Source organism: Centroberyx gerrardi, chromosome 4 (assembly GCF_048128805.1).
Source record: "Centroberyx gerrardi isolate f3 chromosome 4, fCenGer3.hap1.cur.20231027, whole genome shotgun sequence".
NCBI lineage: Eukaryota > Metazoa > Chordata > Actinopteri > Beryciformes > Berycidae > Centroberyx > Centroberyx gerrardi.
Genome location: NC_136000.1, coordinates 377,059 through 395,047, shown reverse-complemented (window position 1 = coordinate 395,047; position 17,989 = coordinate 377,059). Strand labels below are relative to the sequence as shown.

At 47.2% G+C, this 17,989-nt stretch overlaps 2 protein-coding genes across 4 annotated transcripts in view; one reads left to right on the top strand and one right to left on the bottom strand.

Annotated features, from left to right (window-relative positions):
- The window catches only part of spg11 (SPG11 vesicle trafficking associated, spatacsin), a 47,573-nt gene extending 31,985 nt beyond the window's left edge, over nucleotides 1–15,588 (bottom strand). Inside the window, 11 exon segments of the mRNA XM_078283017.1 lie at nucleotides 135–253; nucleotides 740–895; nucleotides 1,453–1,582; nucleotides 3,063–3,208; nucleotides 4,829–5,133; nucleotides 5,135–5,206; nucleotides 7,759–7,896; nucleotides 9,249–9,486; nucleotides 11,208–11,444; nucleotides 12,790–12,974; nucleotides 15,134–15,588. Coding sequence (XP_078139143.1) covers nucleotides 135–253; nucleotides 740–895; nucleotides 1,453–1,582; nucleotides 3,063–3,208; nucleotides 4,829–5,133; nucleotides 5,135–5,206; nucleotides 7,759–7,896; nucleotides 9,249–9,486; nucleotides 11,208–11,444; nucleotides 12,790–12,974; nucleotides 15,134–15,588 — 2,181 coding nt within the window.
- A 576-nt stretch (nucleotides 15,589–16,164) lies between these two features.
- Nucleotides 16,165–17,989, top strand: part of ciao2a (cytosolic iron-sulfur assembly component 2A) — a 2,868-nt gene continuing 1,043 nt past the window's right edge. For all 3 annotated transcript variants that reach the window (XR_013504360.1, XR_013504361.1, XM_071905483.2), the window contains exons 1-3: nucleotides 16,165–16,305; nucleotides 17,556–17,720; nucleotides 17,944–17,989. The exon at nucleotides 17,944–17,989 is cut by the window's right edge and continues 4 nt beyond it. Coding sequence is in view for 1 of the 3 variants with exons in the window: in XM_071905483.2 (XP_071761584.1) it covers nucleotides 16,182–16,305; nucleotides 17,556–17,720; nucleotides 17,944–17,989 (335 nt within the window). In the remaining 2 variants the exon portion in view is untranslated. The remainder of the gene's footprint in view (nucleotides 16,306–17,555; nucleotides 17,721–17,943) is intronic.

The window sequence follows — 17,989 nt, the reverse complement described above, 5'->3', positions numbered from 1 at the left end:
GCTCCTCCTCCTGCAGCTCCTCCTCCTCCTGCAGCTCCTCCTCCTCCTGCTGCAGCTCTTCCTCCTGCTGCAGCTCTTCCTCCTGCTGCAGCTCCTCCTCCTCCTGCTGCAGCTCCTCCTCCTCCTCCTGCAGCTCCTCCTCCTCCTCCTGCAGCGCCTCCTGCAGGCCAGGGGAACCTCTTCATGTAGCTCCTCAGCTCAGTGACGTATCGGTCCAGAAGCTCCACACAGCTCTGCAGACCGGAGTCTTCACCTGGAAACAGAGGAGCTTCAGCACTGAACCTTCCTGCTGAACACTTTACATTAAACTGGTTCCAAACCAGTCACCAGCTACTGGTGGTGCTTTGGTTAAGGTCTTGTTCAGATTAAGCTGTTTACACACTATAGTAACCCAATTTAACAATAATAATAAACAAAAAGAAATATGTGAAATATGTGGATAACTGACTAATCCCCAGACAGACTCTCACTTATTAGACAAGATTGATGTGTATCCAGGTAATGTGTAGTGTGTATTCAGTGTGTGTTGGGCAGGACAGAGGCGTGTGTGTATGTGTGTGTGTGTGTTTGTGTGTTATCTCACAGTGTGTGTGTGTGTGTGTCAGCAGAAAGCGGAGCTGTGTGTGTGTGTGTTATCTCACAGTGTGTGTTGGTCAGACTGAAGCTGTGTGTGTGTGTGTGTTATCTCACAGTGTGTGTTGGTCAGACTGAAGCTGTGTGTGTGTGTGTGTTGTCTCACAGTGTGTGTGTGTCAGCAGGAAGCGGAGCTGTGTGTGAACGAAGCTCATGGTGATGTGCAGCAGCTGTTCAGAAAACTGTCGACTCTGAGCTTCGCTGTTCGACTCTCTGACAGCCGAACACAGCAGATCCAGAGCCGGAACCAGCTCCTGCATGCCTGCAACAGAACACGCTAACAACATACATGTACATGTACATACAGCTATATACATACAGCCTCATATATATCTAGAACCAATCTACCTGCTGTTATCATGTAGTAGTATAGAAGAAAAGTATGTCAAGTATGTCAGTGTTTTTGTCCCATCTCGTGATGGGACAAAAACACTTTGGAATCTGTATTTAAGATGCTTAACACCAGTGTAATTTTAGTCTTTTCTATTATTACCCATGAAGAGTCTAAACCCAGCGTTGTATTTCCACAGTCAGAAGCTCCTGCTGTCTGTTCTGCTGCAGGTTTGTTTTCAACAATACATTAAAAGCAGTGAAGACACAAACTGCTGCACTGACTAATGTAATACATCATTTTAAATAAGACATGTATTGTATTTTTTCCTAACATGACTTTATAACGCTACAGTCACTGCAGATGTAAACAGGTCACTGTGTGTATTTTCCTTCACTCTGAATTAAGTGTTCTGGTCGTCAGTGCAGCAGTGTGTTAAAGGGGTGTGTGTGACAGGGTTCAGGTTTGGGTTCAGGTTCTGGTCTTACCGTGGCTCAGGTTGGGTGTGGAGGCTGCAGGCTGGTCGGGGGGACAGAACCCTGCTGATGGATCCAGGATGTTCTCTTTACTCTTCAGGTAGAAATCCACCGTGTCCAGCTGACGGTTCTTCAGCCCCGCCTGCAAAAACACAGAACAACTTAAAGAACCAACGTCAGGTGGTCCAGCCGTCAGCTCGTTCTACCTGCAGGGTGTTCAGAGCTCATCCTACCTGCAGGATGTTAGAGCTCATCCTACCTGCAGGAGATCTAGAGCTTGTCCTACCTGCAGGGTGTTAGAGCTCATCCTACCTGCAGGGTGTTAGAGCTCATCCTACCTGCAGGAGATCTAGAGCTCATCCTACCTGCAGGGTGTTAGAGCTCATCCTACCTGCAGGGTGTTAGAGCTCATCCTACCTGCAGGGTGTTAGAGCTCATCCTACCTGCAGAGCATCTAGAGCTCGTCCTACCTGCAGGGTGTTAGAGCTCGTCCTACCTGCAGGGTGTTAGAGCTCATCCTACCTGCAGGGTGTTAGAGCTCATCCTACCTGCAGGGTGTTAGAGCTCATCCTACCTGCAGGAGATCTAGAGCTTGTCCTACCTGCAGGGTGTTAGAGCTCATCCTACCTGCAGGGTGTTAGAGCTCATCCTACCTGCAGAGCATCTAGAGCTCGTCCTACCTGCAGGGTGTTAGAGCTCGTCCTACCTGCAGGGTGTTAGAGCTCGTCCTACCTGCAGGGTGTTAGAGCTCGTCCTACCTGCAGGGCATTCAGAGATCATCCTACCTGCAGGGCATTCAGAGATCATCCTACCTGCAGGCAGGGTATTTAGAGCTCATCCTATCTGCAGGGTGTTTCTACCTGCAGGGGATCTAGAGCTTGTCCTACCTGCAGGGTCTTAGAGCTCGTCCTACCTGCAGGGTCTTAGAGCTCGTCCTACCTGCAGGGCATTTAGAGCTTGTCCTACCTGCAGGGTGTTAGAGCTCGTCCTACCTGCAGGGTGTTAGAGCTCGTCCTACCTGCAGGGTGTTAGAGCTCATCCTACCTGCAGGGCGTCTAGAGCTTGTCCTACCTGCAGGGCGTCTAGAGCTTGTCCTACCTGCAGGGCGTCTAGAGCTCGTCCTACCTGCAGGGTGTTAGAGCTCATCCTACCTGCAGGGCGTCTAGAGCTTGTCCTACCTGCAGGGCGTCTAGAGCTCATCCTAACTGCAGAGGGTTTAGAGCTCATCCTACCTGCAGGGTGTTTCTACCTTTAGGGTGTTAGAGCTTGTCCTACCTGCAGAGGGTTGAGAGCTTGTCCTACCTGCAGGGTGTTTCTATCTGCAGATCATCTAGAGCTCGTCCTACCTTTAGGGTGTTTCTACCTTTAGGGTGTTAGAGCTCGTCCTACCTGCAGGGTGTTAGAGCTCATCCTACCTGCAGAGCATCTAGAGCTTGTCCTACCTGCAGGGTGTTAGAGCTCATCCTACCTGCAGAGCATCTAGAGCTCGTCCTACCTGCAGGGCATTCAGAGATCATCCTACCTGCAGGCAGGGTATTTAGAGCTCGTCCTATCTGCAGGGTGTTTCTACCTGCAGGGTCTTAGAGCTCGTCCTACCTGCAGGGTCTTAGAGCTCGTCCTACCTGCAGAGCGTGGACGGGCACAGAGCAGCGCCCCCAGCTGTTCAGGTGACACACGGCGTCCACTGTGGCTGCGCTGCCAAACAACATCAACCTGCTGAGCAAAGCCTGCTGGGAAACCGAAAACAAGACCAGGAACAGACCGGATTCTGGAGAGAGAGACAGGCAGAGAGAGAGAGACAGACAGGCAGAGGGGGGGTGGGAAGAGACAGAGAGAGAGAGAGAGCGACAGAGAGAGAGAGAGAGAGAGAGAGAGAGAGAGAGACAATCATTCAGGTTTTAGCGACACCACCACTCCCTGTTGATCACTTCACTTCTCTTAAGCAGTTACTAAAAGCAGCAAACAGCAGCTGGTTTGGTCAGACGCTGTATTTAGACTGAGCCGGTCTATAGTGTTTTTATAGTATAGTGTTAGGAATAAGAAATCACTAACAGTCTTCATCCGTCGACCTGCTGACTCCACATTTCATCTGGTAGGTTTTCATGTTTTATCATTATACTGAAGAGCAAAGATAAAGAAAATATCGGCAGAAATGTATTTCACATTATTTCTTCGAAATTACATCAAATTTCTAGGCTATTAATAATAATAATGATATTGCAGAAAACATTGCAATATCTGCCAAATATCGCAATATTCAATATTATCAAACATCGGTCCAAGCCTACTCCACAGTCCCGTCTCTGATCGACCCCCCTGTCCGCTTTGGGAACTTTTGGTAGTAAATGACATCAGGTGCAGGGACTTAGTTTAGAATCAGAGATTCTAGTAACAGGTTTGTTTTCTTTTAGTTAGAATATTTAGTGGAGAAACTGTCTGTTCAGGCCTGCTGGGGTTTGTGTTTGAGTGTTTTTCGGTTCATTTCTATTTTAAAGCTGCATTAGGAAACTCTGCACACTGGCAGCTCCAAACAGCAGCAGAGGTTTACACTGGCTTACAGTTACAGTTAGAGCAGATTACTGTAACCTGCTGTATACTGTGGTCTGTTTCAGCCTGTCTGTCTGCCTGTCTGCCTGTCTGTCTGTCTGCCTGTCTGTCTGTCTGTCTGTCTGTCTGTCTGTCTGTCTGTCTGCCTGTCTGCCTGTCTGTCTGTCTGCCTGCCTGCCTGTCTGCCTGCCTGCCTGTCTGTCTGTCTGTCTGTCTGTCTGTCTGTCTGCCTGCCTGTCTGCCTGTCTGTCTGCCTGCCTGTCTGTCTGCCTGCCTGCCTGCCTGCCTGTCTGCCTGCCTGTCTGCCTGTCTGTCTGTCTGCCTGCCTGTCTGCCTGCCTGCCTGCCTGTCTGTCTGCCTGCCTGCCTGCCTGTCTGTCTGTCTGTCTGTCTGTCTGTCTGCCTGCCTGCCTGCCTGCCTGCCTGCCTGTCTGTCTGCCTGCCTGCCTGTCTGTCTGCCTGCCTGTCTGCCTGTCTGTCTGCCTGTCTGTCTGCCTGTCTGTCTGCCTGCCTGTCTGTCTGCCTGTCTGTCTGCCTGTCTGTCTGCCTGCCTGTCTGTCTGCCTGCCTGTCTGCCTGTCTGTCTGCCTGTCTGTCTGCCTGTCTGTCTGCCTGCCTGTCTGTCTGCCTGCCTGTCTGCCTGTCTGTCTGCCTGTCTGTCTGCCTGCCTGTCTGCCTGCCTGTCTGTCTGCCTGCCTGCCTGCCTGTCTGTCTGTCTGTCTGTCTGTCTGTCTGCCTGCCTGCCTGCCTGCCTGCCTGCCTGTCTGTCTGCCTGCCTGTCTGTCTGTCTGCCTGCCTGTCTGCCTGCCTGTCTGTCTGCCTGTCTGTCTGCAGCAGACTCACTCTTCAGCAGCAGTCTGTGTTGTGTCTCTCCACAGCGCTGCACCGCCGCCGCCTCGCCCTCGGTCCGGTGGTAGCTCACGCTCTGCGACTCCAAATCCCAGAAGGCCACTGTGGTCCGGCCGTCGCCGGGGGAGACGAAGGTCAGCAGGGCGGAGAACTCGGAGACGGAGAGGTGAGACGCGACGGACGACTCGGGGACGGAGAAAACAACGGTCGTCCCCCCGGGAGGCGCTCTGCTGCGGGACGGCCGGGCCCGGGACGGGGCCGGGCCGGACTCCGACCGGGGGGAGGAGGAGAACCAGGAGGGGGGGGGGGGAGGGAGGGGGAGCGGCCTGCTGGGCTTTGGTGTACATAGAGGCCAGGCGAGCCTCCCAGGACCTGCAGGTCAGGATGGAGATCAGACTTTAGGTCAGGATGGAGGTGAACAGACAGAAGATAAGGAGAAAACATCATGATAAAATGGACGAATAAACTCCATGAAGTAAAATCAAATATTGACCATGCAGCCGTGTTTTTGTGATATTGTGAAACGTGAATCAGTCCGTTTCCTCGTGGGGCCGGGCGATATCAGTGTTTTGGATATTTTTTATTGTCAGTGTTGGGCTTTGATAGGGGCAGGTTTGGTTATTAGCAATTAATAATTAATAATTGTGAAATTATTAATATTCCGAAATGTATTGACGGGAGTCGATATTAACGGGGCACCACCCTGGAATCAGGGACCAATAACCGAACCTTCAGTACAGTCTCAGAATGGCTGTTCACCCCCAAATGACAGTGTTTAAGGACCACTGTACAGTTATGAGTGAACAGTGAAGGTGAATTCGTACACAGGCCCTCACAACCAGCAGTTATTGCAACACATATGCACAAGGAATCACAGACAACTTCTCTTTAAAAGTATAATGGAGTTTTATTTAACTTTAGCAATATCAATCAATAATCAATAACACTGCAGTTAATCAACAACTTATTATACAACTATAACTATCAGTCTAACAAGCATAAAGGCACAAACAGCATATGGCACGTGTGGATGCGTGCGTGCGTGCGTGCGTGCGTGAGAGAGAGAGAGAGAGAGAGAGAGAGAGAGAGAGAGAGAGAGAGAGAGAGAGAGAGAGAGAGAGAGAGAGAGAGAGAGAGAGAGAGAGAAAGGGGGAACACTCAGGGTAAAGCTAGAGGTTCTACTCGCCGTCTAGAGACACAACAACAGCCTTTTACCACACAGGAACTCGGGGTACGACTTTGAAATAGTACGCCGGGTTACTGGTCTTTGAACTGGTAAAAGGCAGTATATTGGCTTTATACGGTGGCTACTAACATGGATGCAAGCTCAGCGGCATGCAATTGAACACAAATCAGCTTCACATTAACACAATCAAATTAAGCAGCAAGCATAATGATTGAGGTATTATTCATACAGCATTATATGGACGCGGCGGTCCGATGCGCTTCCCAATACGCACAAATACAGCTTCTGATCAGTAAGCTTAATTAACACACCTATTCTAGTCTCTGCCCAGAACCAAAGCCTCTTATTGTGACCCCGTTGCTGAACAAGGTGGTACCTGAAACGTTCGAACTGTTCTTTTGTTTAGCCGAGGCGCAGTCTTCAACTCGCGGGACGAGACCAGACTGTTTAGTGTTAGCCATAACACTGTTGGATCCAGAAGGATTAGGTTAGCTGTTTGTGCATCCGGCATTCTAACTCCTTACACACACTGCCGTGTAGCAGACCTGCAGAAGTGGACTGGAAGAGAATACAGCTGAGGACACTCCTTCCCTCCAAGAAGACAACGTAAGGATACGTTTCTTCCACCAAGTCGACTCCTGGCTGACATCTTCGCTGCCTACGAGGAAAGCCGGCTGGCCGTTGTTCCGTGCACGGAGAGATAACGGTCCCGCAGATATCCTGGGAAACCCCCGGATCGATAAGACGGACTCAAACACACACCAATCACTCGAGAGTGACTCCCAAGTAAGAGGCTTTGGTTCTGGGCAGAGACTAGAATAGGTGTGTTAATTAAGCTTACTGATCAGAAGCTGTATTTGTGCGTATTGGGAAGCGCATCGGACCGCCGCGTCCATATTATGCTGTATGAATAATACCTCAATCATTATGCTTGCTGCTTAATTTGATTGTGTTAATGTGAAGCTGATTTGTGTTCAATTGCATGCCGCTGAGCTTGCATCCATGTTAGTAGCCACCGTATAAAGCCAATATACTGCCTTTTACCAGTTCAAAGACCAGTAACCCGGCGTACTATTTCCAAGTCGTACCCCGAGTTCCTGTGTGGTAAAAGGCTGTTGTTGTGTCTCTAGACGGCGAGTAGAACCTCTAGCTTTACCCTGAGTGTTCCCCCTTTCTCTCTCTCTCTCTCTCTCTCTCTCTCTCTCTCTCTCTCTCTCTCTCACACACACATACACACACACACACACACACACGCACGCACGCATCCATATGCTGTTTGTGCCTTTATGCTTGTTAGACTGATAGTTATAGTTGTATAATAAGTTGTTGATTAACTGCAGTGTTATTGATTATTGATTGATATTGCTAAAGTTAAATAAAACTCCGTTATACTTTTAAAGAGAAGTTGTCTGTGATTCCTTGTGCATATGTGTTGCAATAACTGCTGGTTGTGAGGGCCTGTGTACGAATTCACCTTCACTGTTCACTCATAACTGTACAGTGGTCCTTAAACACTGTCATTTGGGGGTGAACAGCCATTCTGAGACTGTATTGAAGGTTCGGTTATTGGTCCCTGATTCCAGGGTGGTGCCCCGTTAATATTGACTCCCGTCAATACATTTCGGAATATTAATAATTTCACAATTATTAATTATTAATTGCTAATAACCAAACCTGCCCCTATCAAAGCCCAACATCAGTATATTTTACAGGAACGGTAGTGCGGTCAGCAGTTTACCGGTCAGGACTGAAACTCCGCCCCCGGCCGGCCAGGCTGCAGGCGGAGCTGGGCAGACCGTCCTGCTCCCGGGGGTGCTGGGAGGGGAGGGGGGGGCGGGCGGGGGCGGCGGCACCCAGCAGCCGGTCTGGGTGAGTCCTGCAGAGGAGGAAACAGAGAAATAAATCATCACTTTCTTATCACACACTCTAAATATCAGACTGAAGTTACACAGGGAGAACATGCAAACTCCACACAGAAAGGACCGGGGCGGAGATTCGAACCCACGACCTTCCTGCTGTGAGGCGACAGAACGACCCGCCGCTCTTTCCTGCTTCCTGACTCTCTCCATCTCGCTCTAATGTGTTTCCATCTTGTTTCTCTCAGTGAAAAATGTATTTCTGTGACTCCGTCTCTATGAAAAAGCTTTTTCCTCTTGCCAGTCTGCCACTGTAAATAAGAATTAGTTCTTAATTGACCAGCCTGATGAAATAAAGGTCAAATACAACAAAATAAAGACGAATGTTAAAGCATAAGAAGGCCAAGCTCTCTGCAGTGATTTCAGGAAGATGAAAACTAAATATGAGCCTGTAACCATGGCAACAGCCGGTCTAATGCATCTTCACATCTGAGCCGGAGCGACAGAGTGGCTCCTGGGAACGGAGAACTTAATAAACGTCTAACATTTTACTTTGAAGTTATGAATTCAACCTTTCTGTAACCTGGTTTGTTCCCACTGAGACTTACAGCAGCATCAGACACACAGAGAGACTCTGCAGCTGATCTGCTGATCAGCATCAGGACCGGTCTGCCTGTCAGACCAGAAATATAAAACACCACAAGGGGTCCAGGTTCTGCTCCGGGTTTGAGAAATGAAGCTTCTGTATTTGGCTTCACAGAGTCAAACAGGTCACAGCTGATCATGAATTACATGTTTATGTCTGTGGACTGATCCAATAGGACGATCTCATCGAATCTCATCTCATTTTATCCTGTCTTATCTTACCTTTCCTAACCTCATCTCATATTATGTTCTCATCTCAATTTAGCCAATTTTATCTGATCTCATCCTATCCCATTTTGCCTCATCTTATCTCATTTTATCTAATCTCATTTTATCTTACTTTATCTCATTTTATCTAATCTTATCGTATCTCATCTTCTCATCTCGTCTTAGCCAATCTTGCCTCATCATATCGTATCTTATCTCAGCTTAAACCGTCTTATCTCATCCCACCTTATCTCACCTCATACGATGTTATCTCATCTTGTCTTATCGCATCTCGTCTTAGGTCATCTTCCTCATCTCACCTTATAATATACTGTTATTTCATCTGTCTTATCTCATTGTACCTCATCTCATCACATTCCAGCTCATCTCACCTTCTCATTTTAGGTCATCTCACCATATTTCATATAATCCCATTTTATTCTATCTCATCTCTCTCATTTCATCTCATCACGTCATTGTATCTCATCTCATGTTAAACCAGATAAATCCCCTGCTGTACCTGAAGTAGTGGTTGAGGTCGAGCGCCACGGCGGCGTGCGACTGAGTGACGGCTACAGCTGTACTGAGGTCAGCTGATACCTGCAGGAGGCAGAAGGAGGAAGAGTAGGAGGAGGAAGAGGAGGAGGAGGAGGAGGAGGAGGAGGAGGCGGCCGGCTCCTCCTCCCCCGGTCCGGAGCTCAGGGAGACAGGAAGCTCCACGCTGCCCAGCTCAGTCCCGTCCGCACAGTCAAAGATACCTGAAGTCTGATTAAAGAAAAGACTGCTGGGACATTTCACACTTCACCAAGTTTTAGATTAGGTTAGTTTAGACATAGTTTATATTAGATTAGATTAGACTAGACATCTAGTCTAGTTTATTCAAGATCAAAGTAATCCAGCGCACACCACGATTGATCAAATCGACTTTTTAGTTTAGTTCAAATAAAATATTGGGGCAAACAATATTTTATATGAATTAAACTAAAAAGTCGATTTGAACAATCCTGGTGTGCGCTGGATTACTTTGATCTTGACTGTTGTGTTGTTCCTGCTCTAGCTGCACCCTGATGAGCAGCACGGCTGTGCACAGGGCACCCAGATTCTCATAGTTCAGTTTATATTAGACTAGACTAGACTAGACTAGATGAGATTAGATTAGATTAGATTAGACTAGACTAGACTAGATTAGATTAGACTAGACGAGATTAGACTAGATTAGACTAGACGAGATTAGATTAGATTAGACTAGACGAGATTAGACTAGACTAGACTAGACTAGACGAGATTAGACGAGATTAGACGAGACGAGATTAGATTAGATTAGACTAGACGAGATTAGACTAGACTAGACGAGATTAGACGAGATTAGACGAGACGAGACTAGATTAGATTAGATTAGATTAGATTAGACTAGACTAGACGAGATTAGATTAGATTAGACTAGACGAGATTAGATTAGATTAGACTAGACGAGATTAGACTAGACTAGACTAGACTAGACGAGATTAGACGAGATTAGACGAGACGAGATTAGATTAGATTAGACTAGACGAGATTAGACTAGACTAGACGAGATTAGACGAGATTAGACGAGATTAGACGAGACTAGATTAGATTAGATTAGATTAGACTAGACTAGACTAGACTAGACTAGACATAGTTTACATTAGACTACATTAGATTAGAAAACACAATTAGACATTAAATTATACTGGATTAGACATCATTGTGATTAGATTAGATTAGATTCAATTAGATAATACACAACTAGATATGAAAGTAGACTAGATTAGACATTATGAGATTAGATTAGATTAGATCTGAATGTGAAAAAGACATTAAGAAGTTAGGATTTAAATACAAATAGAACAAATGGGAGGGGACGGGATTTAATGTAACCCAACCGACAATTTCTGAGGCGGTTGAGGATACATCATTATTATTATTATTATAATGTATTACAGTGTATTACAGTATATATTATATAGTATATATATATGTTGAGGAGACATTATTATTATAATGTATCACAGTGTATTACAGTATATATTATACAGTATATATATATTGAGGATACATTATTATAATAATGTATCACAGTGTATTACAGTATATATTATACAGTATATATATATTGAGGAGACATTATTATAATAATGTATCACAGTGTATTACAGTATATATTATACAGTATATATATATTGAGGAGACATTATTATAATAATGTATCACAGTGTATTACAGTATATATTATACAGTATATATATGTTGAGGATACATTATTATTATAATGTATCACAGTGTATTACAGTATATATTATACAGTATATATATATTGAGGAGACATTATTATAATAATGTATCACAGTGTATTACAGTATATATTATACAGTATATATATATTGAGGATACATTACTATTATAATGTATCACAGTGTATTACAGTATATATTATACAGTATATATATATTGAGGATACATATGCGCCCGGCGGCGGTCAGGACGAACAGGGTTCCTCTGCAGAGGCAGCAGCGGGCAGCAGTGAGTCTGTTCTGGTCCTCCAGCTGCAGGCTGCAGCAGGACAGCACCTGCGGCTCCCGCAGCTCCCGCGCCTCCTGCCGCCACCGCAGCCGCAGCAGCGAGTCGCCGTTCAGCAGCAGGCCGCACCGGCCCGCGGCGAACGACAACACGCACACCGACCGCAGCTCACGCACACCTGCGGAGACACAGAAAACACTGACAAACACCGGGAAGTACGAGCCTCCGACTGGGAAAAAGGTTCATGTCGACCTGCGGTGAGTTAGTCGGACGTGGGATGACACGGTCCCACATGTCAGATCATCTGTAGCTCTGACTCCACGTGGCATCACAAAGTGTGTCACACTGCAGCTCCACGATGTCGGCAGCTGTTCATTTATGGTTGATTTTAAATTAATAAATAACATTTGTTTTGGATGTGGGCGTTCCAAAGACTTAAACACATTAATTGTTTTAGTGATGAAATGTCAACTTGTTCTTCCACCTCCTCTGACATGATGTGAACGCAGCATCATATGTCAACTCTCCAGCTAACCAGTCATCATCTGGAGAACTGTTTCTATTCTGCTGGCTGATAAAACAGTGAGAGCAGAGCGGATGAAGTCTTTCCTGCCCTGAACTCACAAGAACAGCAGCTGTTTTAAAAGAACATTTCTCATCCAACCAAATTCTGAAGTGTTTATAATAGGGAACTCGTTAATGAGCATTTTGCGCTGTAGAAAACAACATGTTTAGTCTCGTCTGTTTAAAACCAATTTAAGATCCAACAGTGAGTTTTGCGGAGCAGCGAAGCCACGCTGCAGATGAAGAATGGCAGCTTGTATAGAATGTGAAAAACAATAAAGAATAGTGTCATCTGCATAGAGGTTGACATTACAGACCATCAAGGACTTTCGACATCATTTCCATATAAGGCAAACAGATCAGGACCCAGTATGGAGCCGTGGGGAACACCCTGTGTCATATGAAGGAACTCAGATTGTAAATCTCCCACTTTAACACACCGATTTCTGTCAGAGACGGTTTCAAAGCAGCCGCAGGCAGCTGAATCTGATCCACTATGAGAAAGTCTCAGACAGATCAACACAGAGCAGCACAGAGTTGATTTCCATCCAGGTCAGATACAAACTCTTTTAAAACTAACGAGGCAGCAGAGACGATGTGTTCGGTCCTGAAACCAGACGGAGACGAGCGGACAGAGCGACGGTCCTTTATATTTACTACTTTCTGCATGAGAGTTGAGAACTGCATCTCCACAGCGTCCAGCTGCTCGTCCTCCTGACTCAGTGAACTGTCCGGCCGCCGAGCCGCTGCTCCTCCATCTCCTCTTGTCAACTTCTCACCTGCAGGTGGCGTCCCTGGTCTTGAAACAGAACTGGCTCTAACAGCCTCAGAGTCTCCTGTCTACTCCTGCAGTGTTCCACCTGACCGGACTCTACCTGTCTGTCGGACCCTGTGACGCAGACTGTAGCGGAGTCCTGGTCCCGGACTCGGACCTGTGATATAAACTGTACTGTACTCACCTGGATCCTGGTCTCTGAGGATCTGCAGCAGGCGGTCTGCAGAACATTCAGAGACGCAGCGCAGAGAGACGGACGCAGAACTTCCCGTTTCCACCTGCAGCAGCTTCACTTCACACTGAGACCCGACAGCCAGCAGCCTGAAGCCGCCGCCGCCGCCGCCGACAGGCTCCGCCTCCCAGGAAAAACTACAAGAGGAGAGAAGAGAAGAGAAGAGAAGAGAAGAGAAGAGAAGAGGAGAGGAGAGCTCATCACTCCAGTCTAACTGATTTCCATGTTTTAACTTCAGCTGAAGGACTTCATGCTCGTCTCTGAATGGAGGAAATTCTCCCTGGTCTGATGAAACCAAGTAAAACTCACTGGATCAACTCTGAAACAAGATGGTGGTCAGGCTGACAACAAGTCTGTCTGTCTTAGTGCATATGAAGCATACAGTATGTCAGCCTATATCCAGATAAATGAACATAGACCTCATATATGTCAACTTCTTTCTTTCTTTCTTAACAGGTCTGACAGGTTCAGGTCTTTATTGTCCCACATAGGGATGGGAATCGAGAACCGGTTCCAGTTGAGAACCGGTTCCAAATTGTCTGATCCATCGGAATCGTATGCCTCCGAGGTTATCAATTCCTTTTATCGATGCCGGCATGTTTTTCTGACAGTTGCGCATGCGCATTGCAAAAACTCATGCGTCATGATGTCAAACTCTGCGTCTACGCTGCTGGAAACTTGCAACAAGAAGGAGTCATGGCGGAGAGGAAGAAACGGTCCAAAGCGTGGCTTCATTTCACGAAGAAAGATGACAACAGTGCTACTTGTAACGTCTGTAAAATGATCATTTCAGTGTTCACACACAGCGTTTTTTGATGTGGAGAAATAAGAAGCGGATCACGGCAACGTCACCTGACGTTAGCCGAGCGGCTGCTAGCTCACTGACCGGCCGGTTAGCCGAGCGGCCGCTAGCTCACTGACCGGCCGGTTAGCCGAGCGGCCGCTAGCTCACTGACCGGCCGGTTAGCCGAGCGGCCGCTAGCTCACTGACCGGCCGGTTAGCCGAGCGGCCGCTAGCTCACTGACCGGCCGGTTATCCGAGCGGCCGCTAGCTCACTGACCGGCCGGTTAGCCGGCTGCTAGCTCACTGACCGGCCGGTTATCCGAGCGGCTGCTAGCTCACTGTAGCTCACTAACCGGCTGGTTAGCACTTCTAGCAGACAGAACAGAACAGTGTTGTGCAACAAGCAAAGGCTTACCAGATATTTCCAATACATGCCTAGTATAATCCATACTGCCTTTATGATCGCTGTTGCGGTAACGGAAATTCACTTATTACAACGTCCAATTTCTCCACCGGCACTTTCACTTTCTCCATATTTGTTGTTGCTATGGGAAACGGCCAGCGTCTCTGTCATCGCGATTGGTCGGCTGGGAAAAAGCGGTTCACGTCACCCGACGCTTTTCTGAAAAGTTGGACATTTCTCAACTTTTGAAAGCGCTCCGCTCTGACGAAAAAAACGCCGCTGCAGCGCTTTTCGGGAGCGGCCGCCTTTTGTGCGCCTTGCGGCCGCTTCCCATTACTTTTAATGAGAAAAGGGCGCTGGCGGTTGGGGATAAAACGCTATGTGTGAACGCAGCCAGGGTGGAAACACCAGCAATATGTTGAAACATCTTAGGGTAACCATCTAACCATCTTATTTGTTTTCCAAGTTATATCATTTTAAGAAAAGGAGCATTGTAATTTATTTTAACATGTTCAAATGTTATCAGGCAGACATTCTACACTGTGTTCAGACTCAAGAGATAATAAAACAGCTGCGTTGACACTGAAAATCTGTGTAGGCCTACTTTTTTTTCCACACAGAAAATTGATCGGGAATCGATAAGGGAATCGATAAAGAACCGGACCGATAAGCAGAATCGATAATGGCATTGGTATCAATAAAATCTTATCAATTCCCATCCCTAGTCCCACAGGGGGAAATTCATTTTGCAGCAAGGCACAATAACAACAACAAGCACACAATGCCACAAAGTACAAATACAAACAATTCCATACAATAAAGAGTCCTTCAAACAAAATAAAGTGCTAGTGTGCAGTGAACTCTGACCTCCGGTCAGTCAGCACTGTAGGCAAACTAATGAATTTTACATTCAGACAAGCATTAATTTATGTTTTCCCCCTAAAAGGCCCTGTCTTCAAGTGTGACACTACTTAATATGATATACAACATGAATTCAGGTCATAGAGATTATTTCTGTCTGTTTAAAAATGTGTTAAACTGTATTCTGTAGATGAAGCAGGTTAACAGCCTGTACGTGAAGTAAAGAGACTTCAGGAGAATAAACTCACTCGGTGTAGCCGCCATGCAGCGCGGCGGGCGGAGCCTCGGTGTCGGCCGGGTCCCAGAGCCGCAGGCCGCCCTGCAGCTCCAGGCAGCAGAGCAGAGAGCCAGCCGGGGCCAGGACCGCCCTCCGCACGGCCCGGGGCTCCGCAGCAGGTCGGGGCTCCGCAGCAGGTCGGGGCTCCGCAGCAGGTCGGGGCTCCGCAGCAGGTCGGGGCTCCTCTCGGGGCTCCTCTCGGGGCTCCTCTCGGGGCTCCTGCCGGGGCTCCGCAGCAGGTCGGGGCTCCTCTCGGGGCTCCTGCCGGGGCTCCGCAGCAGGTCGGGGCTCCTCTCGGGGCTCCGCAGCAGGTCGGGGCTCCTCTCGGGTCTCCTCTCGGGGCTCCTGCCGGGGCTCCGCAGCAGGTCGGGGCTCCTGCCGGGGCTCCGGGAGCAGCAGCAGCTCGGTGGAGCTCTCCTCCAGCATGGTGACACCTGGACAGACTGCGGGCTGAAGTCTGGTCTTTTAAAGCGTCATTTTCACACATAAAATAACACTTGACTGCTTCTAGACAGCGAGAATGAAGAAGGAACAGAAAGTTAAATCTCTTCCTGTCAGGTAAACAGCAGCTCGCCCTGACAGTCACGTGTCCTGTTCCTCTGTCAGCTGACCCGGGCGGAACAAACGGTTCAAAATCAAAATCCAACTTAATTGAGAGACGATGACAATTTTACAGATAAGATCACAATTCATATCGAATTAGACGTCTTAACGCAAATAAATAATCTTAAATCATGTTTTTATTCCACGGATTTATAAGTAATATCTCTTTTTCGCGGTTACATGGCGCGACAGCGATAAACAACAGCAATCCTGATCGTTCATCGATTGCTTTTGTCTGAAGCTGATATGTAGGAAACGACACAAACAGAGACGCTGATTGGCTGCAATAAGACAGATCTCTAGATTCAGACCGTAGGCAGCAGACGGTCCACATGATGTTAGATCTGATGAAGCGGAGTTCGTCTGTTTTCCTGTCAAAGTCTCAGTCTGTCTGTTATTATGGCGCTTTCTGAAAAATGGAAATAGCGTCCAGTCTTGTCTCGCTCACTGTCACGAAGGTTTTACAGTTTTCTGGACTTTTCGACCACAGGAATGTTCTGAGGACCAAGAAGATGGAGGAGATCGCGTTAGAAGTGTACGGTGAGGAACGACAAGCCGAGCTCGAGCCTGGCGTTAGCTTCCCTGCTAAACTAGCTAAGCTAACTCTGGAGTTTCACAGTGTTTTCACGTCACGGAGCCTCAGATATAAACACACATTACACTACAGACCTTCATTAGATTAGACTGTCCGAGGGACTCCTGTCTAAGAAGATATGTGTTGTCTTGGCCTCGATATGAGTCAGTTGGTCTCAGCTAGCTTGACGCCAGGCGCAATTCAAAAATCTGTCAGTTTGACGTTTCCTTGATACTCGGCAACCGAAAACAGCTGGCAGAACAAAACTGAACATCTGTCCTGAGTCGCTGTTGTCTTCTGGTAAATCCGGCTTGTATAATCTGCCCAGCAGCGCTTCATTTTAATAAAATATCAACTTTTAGATTTGGTTCCCACTGCAGTTTGGTGGAAGAGGATTATGCAGATGAACCAATTCTAAAAGCTGAAGTTTAATTTAAATACGGTTTCTGCTCGGTGGATCTCCTACCTGGTCCTTAAAGGATCTGACTGATGTGTTTAATGTTCTGCCGGGTGTGAGCGGACCGTCTCGGGCCCGTGCTGGATCTGTACTGGATCTGTGCTGGATCTGTGCTGGATCTGTACTGGATCTGTACTGGATCTGTGCTGGATCTGTACTGGATCTGTACTGGATCTGTGCTGGATCTGTGCTGGATCTGTACTGGATCTGTGCTGGATCTGTGCTGGATCTGTACTGGATCTGTGCTGGATCTGTACTGGATCTGTGCTGGATCTGTGCTGGATCTGTGCTGGATCTGTGCTGGATCTGTACTGGATCTGTGCTGGATCTGTGCTGGATCTGTGCTGGATCTGTACTGTGGTGACGGAACTGTCCCGACTGAAATTCACAAGTTCACATTAAGAAGTTGACAACAGGCGTTTTGTATGTTTGCAACAATGCAAACAATAAATCATAAACTATTTTAATGTTTAACATTTTTAAACACTTAAAGTTGGGATCACTTTGTCCACCCAAAATTCATTATGTTTTTTTCACCCTGCACATAAACAAAGACTGAAAAGTAAAAACATTGAATGTCTGTTTTTAATTTTTATTTTAGTTTAGTCAGTTTTACAAGTCGACAAGATAGTTTCAGGTCAGTTTTAGTTTTTTCACAGTCTTGTTTTTCTTTTTCTTTCAGTTTATGACGGTGTGTTTTTCAGCACTTAGTTTTAATCTGGTTTCAGTTCACACGAATAATCCCGTCTTCTTCTCCAGATGTGATCCGTTCGATCCGGGACCCGGAGAAGCCGAACACGCTGGAGGAGCTGGACGTGGTGACGGAGCAGTGTGTGGAGGTCCAGGATCTGGGAGACGAAGAGTACCTCATCATCATCAGGTTCTCCCCCACCGTCCCTCACTGCTCCCTCGCCACGCTCATCGGTGAGTCAGGAAGCCGGAAGCCGGACTCACCGGGGTCCACTGACGGGGTTTCGATTTATCAGGTCTTATTTCTAAAGGTTTCTGCTGAACACAGAGAGACCAGCAGACTCTTCAGTGTGCTTCTGGTTTCACCTTCCTCCAGGTCCACTGTGTGTGTGTGTGTGTGTGTGTGTGTGTGTGTGTGTGTGTGTGTGGGTCTGACGGTGATGTTTTGTGTTTGCAGGTCTTTGCTTACAAGTGAAACTGCAGCGATGTTTACCCTTCAAACA